Here is a 15,038-nt window from a genome sequence, read left to right as displayed (position 1 = left end):
GAAACAACGCAACGGGCATCCCTCATGCTTTCTGCTTCCTGGTAGCTGTTCAGTCGTGGTTGTCTTCACATGCTGTGCTTTTAGGTTGAGTGATAATGTTTGGTTTAATGCTCTAGTGTATAAATGCTGGGGCATATAAATACTCCAGAAGGACGACCATTGTTCATTTGAGAGACAGAAGCGGCTGTCGGTTACAACGAGCCGGAGGCAGACGGACAGGCCAGACTGGTGAGTGACCTTCACAGTGGGACTCTTTGATTCTGCTAATCCCCTGAGAGGTCTCAGGGCAACCCAGGCTCACGGCAATGTTATCTCTCAGGAGTCACACCACTGCTTTCTTGCCGCTTGGCACAGGAAGCTCGGTGATCCCATCATCTCGCCCACCGGTGGCTTCACACTGTTCTTCTTCTAAGAGCCAACCTAAGAAGAAGTTTGAATTTGTCATTAATACTTAAGCATTGCTTCATGCACCCCATTGCATACAGTGATGTATGTAGAAATCAAGTAACATATAAACAACCAGATTATACCTATGGGGTTCAACTGTCATAGGATTACCTTATTCGCTCTATGCCATTACTACCAGTGTGTTGTTCAGAGATTGTGCCGGCTGCTTTCCGGCTTAAAGAAAAGCGATCTGGTGGCCCTCTCGGATGCGCCGATGCCTTTGTATGCAGAATGGGAAATTTTCCTGTGCCGCAGCTGACCGTTTATATTCTTCTGCTCTTTTTTCACAGGTGCAGATGGCGGCATTAACCTACCAACATCTTTTTAGCCTTCTGGCTGTCTACGTCATTTTCCCAGGTGAGTGACGGACGGATGCCCCAGTGTAAGACTCTAGTTGTCCCTAGGACCTGGCTGTCGTCCTTGGTTTCATATGGGAGTTGAGTGGTGGTGTCCCATGGTGTGGGCTGGTGGCCGACTTATCCTATGTATTGGACTGTCTAAGTCTGAGGAAGTGGGAGGGGCAAGAAGCTCATATGGTGGAAGGAGTGTTTTTTGGGGGGGGGAGAGATGGCGTATGTGTGGCAGAAATTCGAAAAGAAGCATCCAATTCAAATTCAGGAACACAGAGATAAAACTGTGGGGGGAAAACGAAAATCATTTGACATGAGTTATTAAATCACATGGAAACTACCCAGTAAGATCATTTCAACATCCACAGACAGTACCCAGTAGTATAGCCTGCAGTCCCTGTCCCTTACCAAAACATCTCTCTGAACTACTTCATTATAGCACAGCCCTATTGAGTAAAAAAGCCTTCATGAGTAATTCAGTTTTGTACAGTTGTGCATCATGCTAGGCGAGTGGAAGCTTTCCTGACCAGGTCGTTCCATTCTTGTCGGTCTTGCGGGTGTTACTGGAATTATGTTGGCTTCCACTGTTATGCTGTATCAAGAGGGAGTTGATAAAGCAAATTCATTGTTATGCATTTCTATGGTATTGAATTGTTAATTATGTATTAAGATATTTGAATTTGTACTTTCATAGAGGAAGTGAGTAGGTGGGTCGGTAGCAATTCTTTGTACGTTTTCCTCCATCAGTAGATACCCACTGCACCCTGACCCGGATAGCCCAGGTGAGCCTGTTCTCGTAAGATCTTAGAAGCTAAGCAGGGTCGGCCTTGGTTAGTAATTGGATGGGAGACCTCCAACGAAGACCAGGGTTGCAGAGACAGGCAATGGCAAGCCACCTCTGTTAGCCTCTCGCCCTGAAAACCCCACCAGGTGTTGCCATAAGTCAGCTATGACTTGAGGGCACTCTCCACCCCCAGATACTCACTGCAGGTAGACGCCAGCCTTGATTGTATGTACCTTGTGTTGGATCCCAGGGATAAGGTTAGGCATCCTATTGGTTTCCTTCTACCTACCTTGCCAGCAGGTTCCCTGGACCTGGGGTCAAGGACTCCCAACAATAATTATCTTTGGAGATTTCAATATAAACGCTAAGATCACCGTGTCTGTTCAAGGTCAGGGTTTCATAGCTCCCAGGACAACCATAGAGCAAGATCTGAGACCAGTAGCATCTTAAAGATCAACAAGATTTCCACAATAAAGATCAACAAGATTTCCACAATAATAAAATTTCAAGAGTCAAATCTCCCTTCATCAGACACTAACATATCTGACGAAGGGACTTTGGCTCCCAAAAACGTATACCCAGGAAATCTTGTTGGTCTGTAAGGTGCCCCTGGACTAAAGTCTTGCTCTTCAACTGAAGACTAACATGGCTACCCAGCAGAACCATGAATATGAAATGCAAATCTCTGGGTGGGGTTCTGAAAATCTGTTCCCACTAACAGAGGCTCTTTCCCCTTGTTCCTCTGTCTCTGTCTGCCATTCCCTCCTTCCTGGACAGGCACTAATGCTGTCAACTGCCCTCCTTCATGGCTGGCCTTTCAGCAGTTCTGCTATGGAGTGGTTGCCACTGAGCGGACGTGGATGGATTCAGAGGTAAGAGAGGCCGCTTGGGGCTTGGCACTGAGGAAAGCTGGTCTTAAGCAGTCCTCTACCCACGACTACCAGCAGTCGCTTGAATGGCTCACCCTTTCTTAAGTCAGGAGCTGGATTCCATGTTGGACGCCTGGCCAGCTACTTTGGGCAACTCTCGTTGTGTTGCAGCTCGATGGAAGCATCCTTTCAAAAAGGATCCATTGATTCACCCACCAGCCAACTACTTTGCTCTGCCCACCTGTCTTCAGCTTTCCCTCCTTCTCTACCCATGGTAGCGTCTACCTGGGGAAACTATGGCCCAATAGCTGGGCACAGTTACATAGGGGGAACTTGCAAGGAATAGCAAGGAACTTGTCACTGTCGCCGTAGCCCCCTCCCCACACTATTTTCTCTTTCCCTCCTCCTGGCAGCCCCTATATCTCCCCCTTTCTGTTCTTTCTCCTCTCCTTCCCACTCACACGCCGATCTACAGTATATTCCCCCCTCCTTCAACTACATTTATTATTTATTTATGTCATCTTTCTGGGGACCTAAAGCGCCTTACGTCCTCCTTGTCGCATCTGTTTTACCCTGTGAGGTGAGTTAGGCTGAGAATGCGCAAGTGGCCCAAAGTCACCCAGTGAGCTTCCACAGCAGAGGGTGAGTTGAACCTGGGTCTCCCAGATTCTAGTTTGAAACTCTAACCACTACACCTTTCATGCCTTTCATGTGGTAACAAGTCACCCAGTGGCTGCTGGTGGACTTGACCCTGATGAATCCTCTTTCAAAGGCCAAAACACCCCTAAAGGGCCCTGCCCTCTCTCCTTGCCTTTTACTGACAGAAACAAAGGTTTGAAGGCTTGCAATATTGGTGTGGTTTCCTAGCAACCGACACAATGACCACCAAGAGAGCATTCATTTCTTAAAGCTACAGGCACGGTTGCTGTTATTTGGGGTTTTTAAAACCCCCAATGTTTTTTTTTTTTTAGATTGCAGATTTTTCTGCAAATTTGGGACTTTTTCAGGTTTGTAGAAAGATCTGTCTTACCTGCTCATGCCTTCAGTGTCTGGATTTAGGTATCCACAGATTTGGTCAAGATGAGAACTAGATATACGGATGCTGATAAATAGTTAAATGCACAAAAAAGGGACCTTCTGTTGCAGCTGTTGGTTTTCTGATGCAGTTTGGGCTCTCTGAATCTGGAACAGCTCTTCCTTGAGGCATAACACACAGTTGATTCTGCAGTCCGTGGGCTAAAAGGCCTCATGAGGAACAGATAACACAAAGCAGGAGAATGTGTCAAATACAGGGCCTGAAAGTATAACGAGCTGCGATCCTTACTCCAGCAGGAGTAAGACTCACTGAATAAACTGGAACTTACTCCTGAGTAGAGGAGATTAGGACTGTAGTCTCGCCCCCGTCCCCCCAAATTTGGAATGAGTGTTTCTTTTTCTAGGGTTGTTTTAGCTGCCCAGTGCACCCCTAAGCAGGTCTACTCAAGTGCCATCTTATTCAATGAGCTTAGTCCCAGGAATAAGGATTGCGCCCTCATTCTACTTGCAGAAACCATATTAGAATCGTTCCCACGCTTTTTCTTGACCTCTTCCTTGTCATATGGGGATCTACTACAACCCCCACGATCCTTTGCACTGCAGTGCCGGCCGGCCCAAAACGATTGAATCAAATGGTCCATTCAAATACACTGAAGAACTGCAAGTGTGCAAATAAAAGGAGGACTGGGTCGAAAAATTTACAGTCCCTGAAAGTAGAATGAGCTGCAATCCTCTTTCCTGGGAGTAAGCCTTATTGAATCAAATGGGGCATTTTGCAGTAGACTAGTTTAGGACTGCACTCTGAACCCCCGAGATCTAAAATGACAGCTCCCAGAGTGCTGTCCCTGGGAACAGAATGAACCAGGGCTCATTTCGAGGGGGAATGCACAGGAATGCAGTTCTGGTAGTTCCCCAAAGAGGTCACATGTCAGGTGGCCCCGCCCACCTGACTCTCCGCCATTTGGGGCCCGTCTTGGCCTGGAATAGGGCTGCCAGACCCCCGGTGGGGGCGGGGGAGCTCCTAGCCCCCACCCTCCCACCCCCGCCCCCGCTTACCTGGCGCATTCCATGTGCGCCCCCCTGTGGTGCTGCGCCCCCCCCCCCCCCAGTTCTTCAGTGTATTTGAATGGACCATTTGATTCAATCGTTTTGGGCTGGCACTGCAGTGCAAAGGATTGGGGCCCCTGTAAAACTCAGGAGCGTTCCTGCGCTCCGCAGGGGCCCATAACGGGCCCAATCTGCGCCAAAACGGTCCGATTCCGCACCCGTTTTGGCATGGATCGGGTCCGTTTTGGCACGGATTGGGCCCGCTGTGGGCCCCTGAGGAGCGCAGGAATGCTCCCACGCTCCACAGGGATCCAAAATGGGCCCAATTCACGTCAAAACGGACCCGATCTGTGCCAAAATGGGTGCGGATTGGGCCCGTTTTGACACGGATTGGGCCCGTTGTGGGCCCCTGTGGGGCGTGGGAGCGTTCCTGCGCTCTGCAGGGGCCCACAACAGGCCCGATCAGCGCCCAAACGGGGGCTGATTGATGATGTCACTCCCAGAAGTGATGTCATCATGCTTGCAGGAGAGCGCGCACACACAAGCTCCTCCAAGGTAAGAGCCAGGCCCCAGTCTCCCGCTGGGAGATCGAGGGGGCCTGGCAACCCTAGCCTGGACTGAGGCCGAAATGGCCCAGATCAGGCCTCTGACGGGTGGTGGATCACTCTCCCACTCAGCAGCGGCCTGATCCTGACCATTTGGGGCCCCTTTTTGGCCATTTTCAGCCCCCTTTTGCCATTTTGGGAGCAATTTTGGACCTGAATGGCCAGGATTGGGTCCAAAACAGCCAGGATAGGTGATGTCAGGGGGTGTGGCATGCGCAAATCAGTTATGCTAATGACATATTTCCAGTGATGTCAAGTGGCGTGGCATATGCTAATGAGTTATGCTGAGTTCCTCCAGCTCTTTTTCTGTGAAATGACCCCTTGAATGAACAAGTGGCAAACCCTAGGGTTGATAGCCCGAAAGAGGTCTACTCATGCGAAAGTCCACAGCCTCATGCTACTGGCAGAGAAGACACCGTCCCCTGTTCTTTTGGATCCATTCCTGGTTTAACGGGCAATTAAAACCCCTTTGCAAAAGTGTGCATGCAGGAAAACTATGCCAGCGGCTATACTCAGAAACCATGAATGGGAACAGCCAAAGGTCGAATGTATTGAAACTAATTCATTTTGGAAGACATTCATGATAGATTTAAATTTGGTTGCAGAGAAAAGAATTCTCTGTGTTGGAGCAATGCCACTGGCTGTAAGAGGCAACACGCATGCTTATTTTTATCTATATCCCGAAATGACAAGCATAAGGGTGACTGTGTGGCCACTCCACCCAGCTCCAGTGAACGGAGCTGATCCAATCAGTTGATCCAATCAATGATCAAAGAGTGGCATTTTTGCACTTGGTGACTGCGAGGCAATCCAAGCCCAGAGGAGTTCAGGCACCCCTTGGCACCATCACAGTGGAATTGATGCAGCTACTCGGAAGCCAGAAAGAGTGATTCTGCACACGTTGGATAATGCACTTCCAATCCTCTTTATAGATCATTTGGAATGGATTTTTTCATGTGCGGAACAAAAAATCCACCTCAAACGATTGATAAAGTGCATTGAAAGTGATGGTTGTTGTGGGTTTTCCGGGCTGTATTGCCGTGGTCTTGGCATTGTAGTTCCTGACGTTTCGCCAGCAGCTGTGGCTGGCATCTTCAGAGGTGTAGCACCAAAAGACAGAGATCTCTCAGTGTCACAGTGTCACACCACAGCAATACAGCCCGGAAAACCCACAACAACCATCGTTCTCCGGCCGTGAAAGCCTTTGACAATACATTGCATTGAAAGTGCATTATCCAACGTGTGCGGAATCAGCCAAAGTCTACATGTCTAGATACAAGTACAGTCCAGCACAGGAGCAACTTGCAGGACTTTCCTTGTTAAAGTTTGCATGTTTTGTTGCTGCACAGAATTCCTTGTTCTTTCTCTCATTCAGGTTGAGTGTCAGGTTCTCGGTCATGGTGGCCATCTTGCATCCATGCTTTCAGAACCAGAGCATGCCGCAGTGTCTAACTACTTAAAAAATAATTTCCCTACTGTGGAAAGACTGTGGATTGGGCTAAATGATCCCCGAAAAGTGAGTACTCAGTCGCAGACGCTTATCTTTCCTGGTGACAGAGCCCAGTTGCAATCCAGAAGAAGGTGATGTAACTGAAAGATCTGGTGATGAGACATGGTTGGGAAGGCCCTGGAAATGTTGCTGTCGACAAGGGGGGAGTTGGGCGACGGAAAGGCAGGAAGCTCAGTATATTCTTTGGCAAGTCTTATTTCAGTACGTTTTAATACATCCTACTAGGGCTTTTTTCTGGGAAAAAGAGGTGGTGGAACTCAGCGGTGGAACTTAAGACCGCACAATGACATTACTTTGGGTCAGCTGGAACAAGGGCGGAGTTTTTTAAAGTTTAAATTGCCCTCGGCGAAAATGTTCACATGGCCGGTGGCCCCGCATGGCGGCGCGGAGGGCCATCTAAACTCCCCGCTGTCTGGAGATCAGGGGGCGGGGCCACCGGCCATGTGAACATTTTTAAGAGGTGCCGGAACTCCGTTCCACTGTGTTCCCACTGAAAAAAAGCCCTGCATCCTACAAAACGGCACTAAAATTGCACGGTTTTTTGGCATAGGAAAATGGAATTTTTGTAAATGGTCATGTTATGGTGTCCGAGATCACTCCTGCCGTCTCACATCCAGTGGGAAGTGACTGTGGTTCAGAGGCAGAATTTCTTTTTTTTTTGAAATTTTTTTATTTTTCAATACCTAACATACAATAACAGTAACTACAAAAGATTACAGTAACACAAGGGAAAGAAAAGAGGGGAGAAGAAAGAAAAAGGGAGGGTGGAAAAAAAGGGGAGGGTAACCTACAAACACTAAACACTAAACACTAAACACTACACTTCAATGCTTTCCCTTCATACTGCCATAGTAAAGAAATAGCTTAATAGAGTAATGATGGAGTGGTTGATCATACAGGATACAAATTACAATCGAATTCAAATTGAGTTTTCCTCCCCCTCCTGGGTCCCGGATGCAATTCTCTCTGAGCAACTGCCGCCGCAGTGCTCGTTTCCTCCCCCCGCTCCTCAGACTTCTCCCTTTCTTCTTGCTTGGTACACTGAAATTCCGAATTTTTATCCTCAAAATCCCTTAGTTGATCTTCTGATAGTATCTTATAGGTTTGATCTTTGTAACTAAACCAGATTCCTTCCGGAAATAACCATTTGTACTTTATTCCACGTTCCCTCAGAAGAGCTGCGAGCTTTTGATACTTAAAACGTCTTTTCCGAACTAAAAATGGAACGTCCTTCAGTATCTTAACTTTGTTACCCAAAAAGTCCAAATCCGCATTGTATGAATTATATAGGATGGTGTCTCGGATCCTTTTAGATGGTTCAGAGGCAGAATTTCTTCTTGGCAGGTAGAAAGTCTCAGGTTTAATCTCCAGCATCTCCAGCTAAAAGTATCAGGTGGTAGGTCATATGAAAGAAACCCCGAAACTCTGGAGAACTGTGACCAGTTTGAGTACACAATACTGACTTTGATGGAGCAATTGTCTGGTTCAGTATAAGATACTTGCGTGTGTTCATGTGGGGTAAAGCCAGACATCTCCAGGCAATGCTCAGGTTTCAAAAAGCTGCTGTGCCCCGAGAGACGTTGGATCAACAAATTGCACTCAACCCTCAGGTGGAATTGGTGGTGCAGACACAACACACAAGCTCCTTAGCTATTAGGTGCAAAACCCAGGTGGTAATACCAGGGTCTTTGTTCTGGTTTTGCCCACTTTCCTTTCCCCCAGTTTTCCAGTTGTTTGACTGAAGAATGAGAGCCAAGCTACAAGTGATGCCTTACACAGGTTGGACACTTGTCAGCTTCCCTCAAGTTTTGATGGGAAATGTAGGCATCCTGGTCTTGCAGCTGTAATGGAGAGCCAAGCTGCAAGACCAGGATGCCTCCATTTCCCATCAAAACTTGAGGGAAGCTGACAAGTGTCCAACCTGTGTCAGGCGTCACTTGTAGCTTGGCTCTGAGACAGAAACTGAGTTGAAGAGAAAATGAAATGAGGCTCAAGCACAGAAACATTTTAACCAATGAAATCATCCTTGTAAATTTTCAAGAGGGCAGTAAAAGACTTGTTATCTTGAGTAGCTGAGAAGTTGCAGAGAATATAAGGCTTGTGTTCACGAACAAAGCTTACCGTTAAGTATTAGGAATATGGCTAGAGAAGTTCTATTCCTGTTTCCTAAGAAAAGGTAAAGGTAGTCCCCTGTGCAAGCGCTGAGTCGTTAGTGACCCATGGGGGAACATTGCAAAGGTTACGATAAAATAATCACGAATCATAGAATTTGAAGGGAACGGGTTGGACATCTACTCCGAGCCCCTGTCTGTTGCAGGAAGTTCAAACCTAGAGTATTTCTGACAGATGACTGTGCAGCCTCTGCTTCTTGAAGACCGCCAAGTGAAGACAGGAAAAGTCAGAACCCGGTGAGGCTTCTGCATACCCCAGGAAACACAAAGGCCTCAAAATCTGATTCGTGGTAAGCTGGAAGTGGTGCACCTGGAACAGAGATGTCTGGTGGAGTTGCCCTTCCAAGGCCCACTCCAGTTCTACACCATGTTTTGTTAGAACTGAGTCTTCAAAATGGTTCTATTCTGGTTCAGCTTCAGAACAGAGATAGGATCATAGGGATCTCTAGGGTCATCTAGTCCAACCCCCCTGCACAATGCAGGAAATTCACAACTACCTCCCCCCCATCACACACACCCAGTGACCCCCGCTCCATGCCCAGAAGATGTCAAAACGCCATCAAGATCCCTAGCTGAACTGGCCTGGAGAAAATTGCTCCCTGACCCCAACGTTGCAATCAGCCTTACCCTGGGCATGTAAAAAGGGACCATGAGAACTAAGCACTGATGTAGCCCTGTTTGAGTGGGGTACATGATTTCCCTCCCCCTCCATTATATCATCACAACAACCTTGTTTGGTAGCCTAAGCGAAGAGAGAAAGAAAGAGTGATTGGTGCAGTGACTATTGTGACTGAGAGCCAAGCTACAAGTGACGCCTGACACAGGTTGGGTACTTGCCAGCTTCCCTCAAGTTTTGATGGGAAATGTAGGCAGCTTGGCGGAATGTTGGACAAGTGACAGTTGAAAAGTCCAATGAACAGCAGTCAGAGAGCCGAGCTGCAAGACCAGGATGCCTACATTTCCCATCAAAACTTGAGGGAAGCTGACAAGTGTCCAACCTGTGTCAGGCGTCACTTGTAGCTTGGCTCAGAGTGTGGATTCCAGCTCCAGTTTCCCCAGTCTTAACCACTAAGCTGTATGTACTTATATCTCACTCTTTGTACAAGCGTAACATCAGGCAAATCCGTGTTTTCCGTGGGAACTACCAAGTCAGTGAAGGCTTACAAGAAGGTAGCAGAGAAACAACCGTCAGTTGGCCTGTACTTCAAATGGGGAAATATCTACAATTATTCCACTTCTATGATACCTCCCCTCCCCTCCCCTCCCCTCGACTTTCCTCAGTTGCTTTTGCAGATTAAGCTCCAGCACACGGAACACCATTGTTCAACAAATAAGTGTTACCTGCAGGAATTGTTCTCCTCTTGCTCTCCAGGTTGGTGGGATGATCAAGTCTGGGGAAGGGCTTACTCCATCACCTAACCCTCTCTCTCCCCTCCTCTCATTTTTAATAGACCCGGAATTGGGCATGGTCTGATTGGTCTCCTTTCTTCTATCAAGCCTGGAGTGATGGTGAACCCAACAATTTTGGAGGGGGAGAATTCTGTGTTCACGTATCGAAAAAAGATGGTGAGAAGAAACTCAGTCCTTGAGTGCATGAATTGAAGTGCCCACCTGGAGAGCATGTGGGTGCGCAAGTGCTGCACCTGTCAAGATGTTTTGATTCACGTTAGATCTTTTGCCGAGAGCTCGGCCGTTTCCACATGTCTTACCTGCCTGCGGAACATAGTGCAAAAGACCCGGAAGACAGCATCTTCTCGTGCGAAATCGCGCCGGGAACACGCTGTTATCCGGGAGTTTTGCGCAATTTTGCCCTCCCCAGACTCCTTCTACCTCTCAGGGCCAAACTACAAGTGACGAATGACACTGGAACAGCAAGTGTATCCCTCCCTGTTCACTTGCCCTCCACTTGCTCTCCACTCAATCCACTTGCTGTTCAAGTGTGATTCATCACTTGTAGCTTGGCCCTCAGCCTTCCCCAGACCCCCTTGCCTCCCCTACCTGCCAATCCTCCCCAGACCCCTCCTGCCTCTCAGCCCTCCCCAACCTCCCCTTGCTCCCCACCTGCCATCCCTCCCCAGACCCCTCCTGGTTCTCAGCCCTGCCCAACCCTCCCTTGCTCCTCCACCTGCCAGCCCTCCCTAGACCACCCTGCCTGCCAGCCAGCCCTTCCCAGACCCCCCTGCCTGCCAGCCCACCCTTCCCAGACCCCCTGCCTGCCTGCTACCCTTTCCCAGACCCCCTTTGCCTGCCAGCCAGCCCTTCCCACCACCACCCCCCACCGCCAGCCCCCCCCCCCAGCCCCAGCTTTCTAGAGCCTGTTGTATTTATTTGCGCAATGGGCTTTGTTTCCAGTTAAGATATAAAAGCATGGGAGGACCAGAACATCTGACACCGTTTTGCTGCTTTCTTTCAGAGTTTAAGTTGTGGAATGATGCAGATTGTAAAATAAAAATGCCATCCCTCTGCAAAGCCAAGCTGTAGCAAGGACGCTTGATCATCGTGGGTTATGATGCAAACTGTGCCTGACGCTTCGTTCTCTTTTCCTGAATAAACATCGTATTTGTTTACGAGTATTTCTGAGTTTTGTCTTGGGTATTCAAGCATTATAGAGATGCAAGGATGGAGTCTAGTAGCACAACAGCTGCTGTAGCATAGTGGTTAAGTGGATGGGCTGCAAATCAGCACTCTGCTGGTTCGGCACTCACTAGTGCCATGAGCTCCGCTGGTGGCCGTCGGTGAGTGTGGGGATAATAATAATATTATGTCCACCGCTCTGAGTAGGCACTCATTTGTCTAGAAGAGTGGTATATAAGCAGACTGTTATCATCACCAGCAGCAGTTCCTTAAAGGCCAACAAGATTTGGGGGGTATAAGCTTTCAAGGGCCAAAACTCCCTTCATCAGATTCAGGTAGGAATGGAGATCCCTTGAGCCTTTAATGCCTTGAATCTGACAAAGGGAGCGCTGACTCTCGAAATCTTATGCTCTGAAAATCTTGTTGGTCTCTAAGATTTTAGCTGTCAAATTGGTTTTATATTTTTATGATGTTTTAATTGTACATTTTCTGTTTTAAGTCACCCTGAGCCCATTTGCGGGGAGGGCAGAGTATAAATCGAATTAAATAAATAAATAAATAAGGCACCACTGAGCCCGAATCCTGCTGTTCAACTGCAGACCAACACAGCTATCAACCTGATACAATCATCAGAGGTGGAAAGGCAAGGGCTCCATGGCAGAGCATCTTTTCTGCATGGTCCCAGGTTTAATCTCCACCACCCTCTCCGGTTTTAAAAAGATGATGTTGGAGGTGATATGAAAGGTTTCTAGTCAGAATAATGACCTGATAGACCAAAAGTCTGGCTTCTTCTTCTTCATCATCACCATCACCACCACCACCACCACCACATTCAATTTCTATACTGCCCTTCAGGATGACTTAACACCCACTCAGAGCAGTTTACAAAGTATGTCATTATTATCCCCACAACAAAACACCCTGTGAGGTGGGCAAGGCTGAGAGTGCTCTAAGAGAGCTGTGACTGACCAGAGGTCCTCCAGCTGGCTTCAGGTGGAGGAGAGGGGAATCAAACCCGGCTCTCCAGATTAGAGTGCTGCTGCTCTTAAGTGACTGACCCGAGGTCCCCCAGCTGGCTTCAGGTGGAGGAGCGGGGAATCGAACCTGGCTCTCCAGATTAGACTCCTGCCGCTCTCAACCACTGCACCAAGCTGGCTTCCTGCTTCCTGATGTCTTATTTTGGCTGAAATACAGACTCTTGAAGGCTGCAGGTGATGAGATGAGAATGTAAAACAAAAATGAAAGTTACTGTCTGCTTTCCAAATGTTGTGTGTGCAAAATCGTCCCATCAAAATGAAATTCTCAGGTGATAAAAGCCTCCATCAACATTACAAATCTCATACTGCGGGCACCTTAACTCAACGTGCACAAAGAGAAACCTCTGAGGTCATTAAGTGGTTCCTCCTTCCGGAGGGCTAGGCTCCGAATGTCAGCTTCCTTATTAACAAATAAATAGGATAACACGGTTTCTCGGTACAAACCTGACATTTCCAGTTAAAACAATCAGGTGGCAGGTGTTGAAAGAACTCTCCACCTAAAACCTCGGAGAGGCACTGCCAGTCTGAGTAGATAATACTGACTCTGATGGGCCAACAGTCTGATTTTGTATAAGGCAGCCCTGCATGGAGCCTCAGAGGGTTTGTTAACTTCCTCTTCACCTCCCTGAAGGGGAGGCGAAATTGACAAAGCCTTCAGGGAGGCGAAGAGGAAATTAACAAACCCTCTGAGCAGCAATCTTTTTCTGCTCTGTAGAGAGGTGAAATTGACAGATTTTGGCTCTGCCTTTTTAAACTACACTTCCCGGCTCGCATTGTGTCCCCTAACACTTGAGCGTTCCCATGTAAGAGGTCTCATTTAGAGAGACTCAGGGTCAAGTTTTGATGTGGGACAAGCCATTGATTAAAACAGCAAATTGGATCTTTGCACTTTTTCATTAGTATAACAAAAAAGCTGGATAGAAGATAAATTAAGAGGTGAGGCAAGAAATTTCTTTGAAAACCTTATTTATTTAAAACATTTATTTGCAGCTTTTTCTCCAAAGGGGCTGAAGGAGGCTTACAAAATAAAGTATAAGAAACATAAACTTGCTTATATACAGTCAAAATACAATTATAATCCAATTATAATCCAATAATCCAATAAAGTATTCAAGCTAATGGAGCATTTTCAAAACGAGGGTTAGATCCTTCAGTTAGCCAATAGAACGGAAGAGTTACTTAATATTTATTTTATTTAGTAAAATGTTTTCCTTTGTGGAACAAGGTGGCTTGTAACCCCATATTTTAAAACATACAAAGTACATTAAAACCCCAAGTAAGCTCCCTAAAACTATGTCTGCCGTCCAAAGCCAGAGTGAATAAAACAGCCTTACACTGCCTCCTAAAAGTTTCCACAAATGGTGCCCCCCCACAGCTTCTCACAAAGCCTCTTCCACTGAGTAGGAACTACTGCTCTAGTTGAGGCCAGGCAGGTTACACTGATCAACTAGCAGGTGGCAACCCAAGGGCTGAACCTGGTAAACAAGGACACATGGGAAAATACTGTCCTTTAGCCACGTGGCCCCTAGGCCAAGAAGGGCTTTCAAGGTGAGAAGCAGGCCCTTAAACAGAACACAGAGACAAAAAGGCACCCAATGTAGCTGTTTTCAAAGAGTTGAAATGTGTGTCCATCAGTGATCCCTTGACAATAACTGGACTGCTGTATTTTGAACCAGTTGCAATTTCCAGGTTGTCTTCAAGAGCTGCCCGTGTAGAACTTATTACACTAAATCCACTGTGAGATTTCAAAAACACGGATCAGTTGGGCAAGATCAACTGAGACTGAAAAAGGAAAACATCTGCAAAACAGCAAAACTCTTGGCCCTGCACCAACTTGCTTTTCAGACAGCAAGGCCAGGTTTATTAATACCCCTCCGCCCCCCCCCGCCCCCTGCCACCAGCTCTTAACCTGCTTTGCAAACACCAAGTCTACTCCAGCCGCCAAAAGGGGATCCAGTCTCTCCAAAGAACCTTCCCTCCCAATCAGCACGCCACTGGATAAATTCCAGCCTGTTGATTCTGGTGGAAATTCTTTGTGTTTTGTAAGACAGAAAAGACCCAAACCGCTAAACAGCTGTTTCCTTAATGCAAAGTCCATTTTCCAACTGAAGAATAAGGATGGAGCGGTCAACTGTCTCACAGGCTGTGTGCTGAGAGGTCTACCAGTGGCAAGAGGGATGTTTCTAACAACAACAACAACAACAAACATTTGATTTACATACCGCCCTTCAGGTCGACTGAACACCCATTCAAAGTGGTTTTCAAAGTGTGTCATTATTATCCTCACGACAGATTAGATTCTCCATATTAGAGTCCCGCGCTCTCAACCACTCCACCAAACTGGCATTACAATAGTTTGAACAGTGTGAGAAGCCTCCTTGCTCCGAAAGTAAGTCTGCTGCCTGGGTCTGGAATTCTGAGGAGGGATACCTGGAAGGGGCCCAAGAAGACCAAGTTAACTATACATACCCCACCTGTGTCTGTTGTCAGCCTTGACTGCCCCCACCCCGATGTCCCCACCTGCGTGTTCTAAGAAGCAGGCAGAAGAATACAGCTTCATGATCTCATCTGAGTTAAGGGTACCCTGGCAGGCATTTAGACCCCTGATG

At 47.4% G+C, this 15,038-nt stretch overlaps 1 protein-coding gene across 1 annotated transcript; it reads left to right on the top strand.

The window, feature by feature from the left end:
• The first annotated feature begins 743 nt into the window (after positions 1 to 743).
• LOC129335767 (C-type lectin lectoxin-Enh2-like) lies at positions 744 to 11,299 on the top strand. Its single transcript, XM_054988558.1, has 4 exons — positions 744 to 804; positions 2,359 to 2,453; positions 10,270 to 10,384; positions 11,232 to 11,299. The coding sequence occupies exons 1-4, from the start codon at positions 744 to 746 to the stop codon at positions 11,297 to 11,299; spliced, it is 339 nt and encodes a 112-aa protein (XP_054844533.1).
• The last annotated feature ends 3,739 nt before the right edge of the window (positions 11,300 to 15,038 follow it).

Source organism: Eublepharis macularius, chromosome 9 (assembly GCF_028583425.1).
Source record: "Eublepharis macularius isolate TG4126 chromosome 9, MPM_Emac_v1.0, whole genome shotgun sequence".
NCBI lineage: Eukaryota > Metazoa > Chordata > Lepidosauria > Squamata > Eublepharidae > Eublepharis > Eublepharis macularius.
This window is presented reverse-complemented; position numbering and strand designations above follow the sequence as displayed.

Excerpts from the sequence above, each read along its gene's own strand:
- LOC129335767 (XM_054988558.1), top strand. The coding sequence starts at position 744 with ATGGCGGCATTAACCTACCAACATCTTTTTAGCCTTCTGGCTGTCTAC. Across the intron at positions 805-2,358 it reads TGTCTACGTCATTTTCCCAG|GCACTAATGCTGTCAACTGC; the intron begins GTGAGTGACGGA and ends CTTCCTGGACAG. Across the intron at positions 2,454-10,269 it reads GGACGTGGATGGATTCAGAG|ACCCGGAATTGGGCATGGTC; the intron begins GTAAGAGAGGCC and ends CATTTTTAATAG.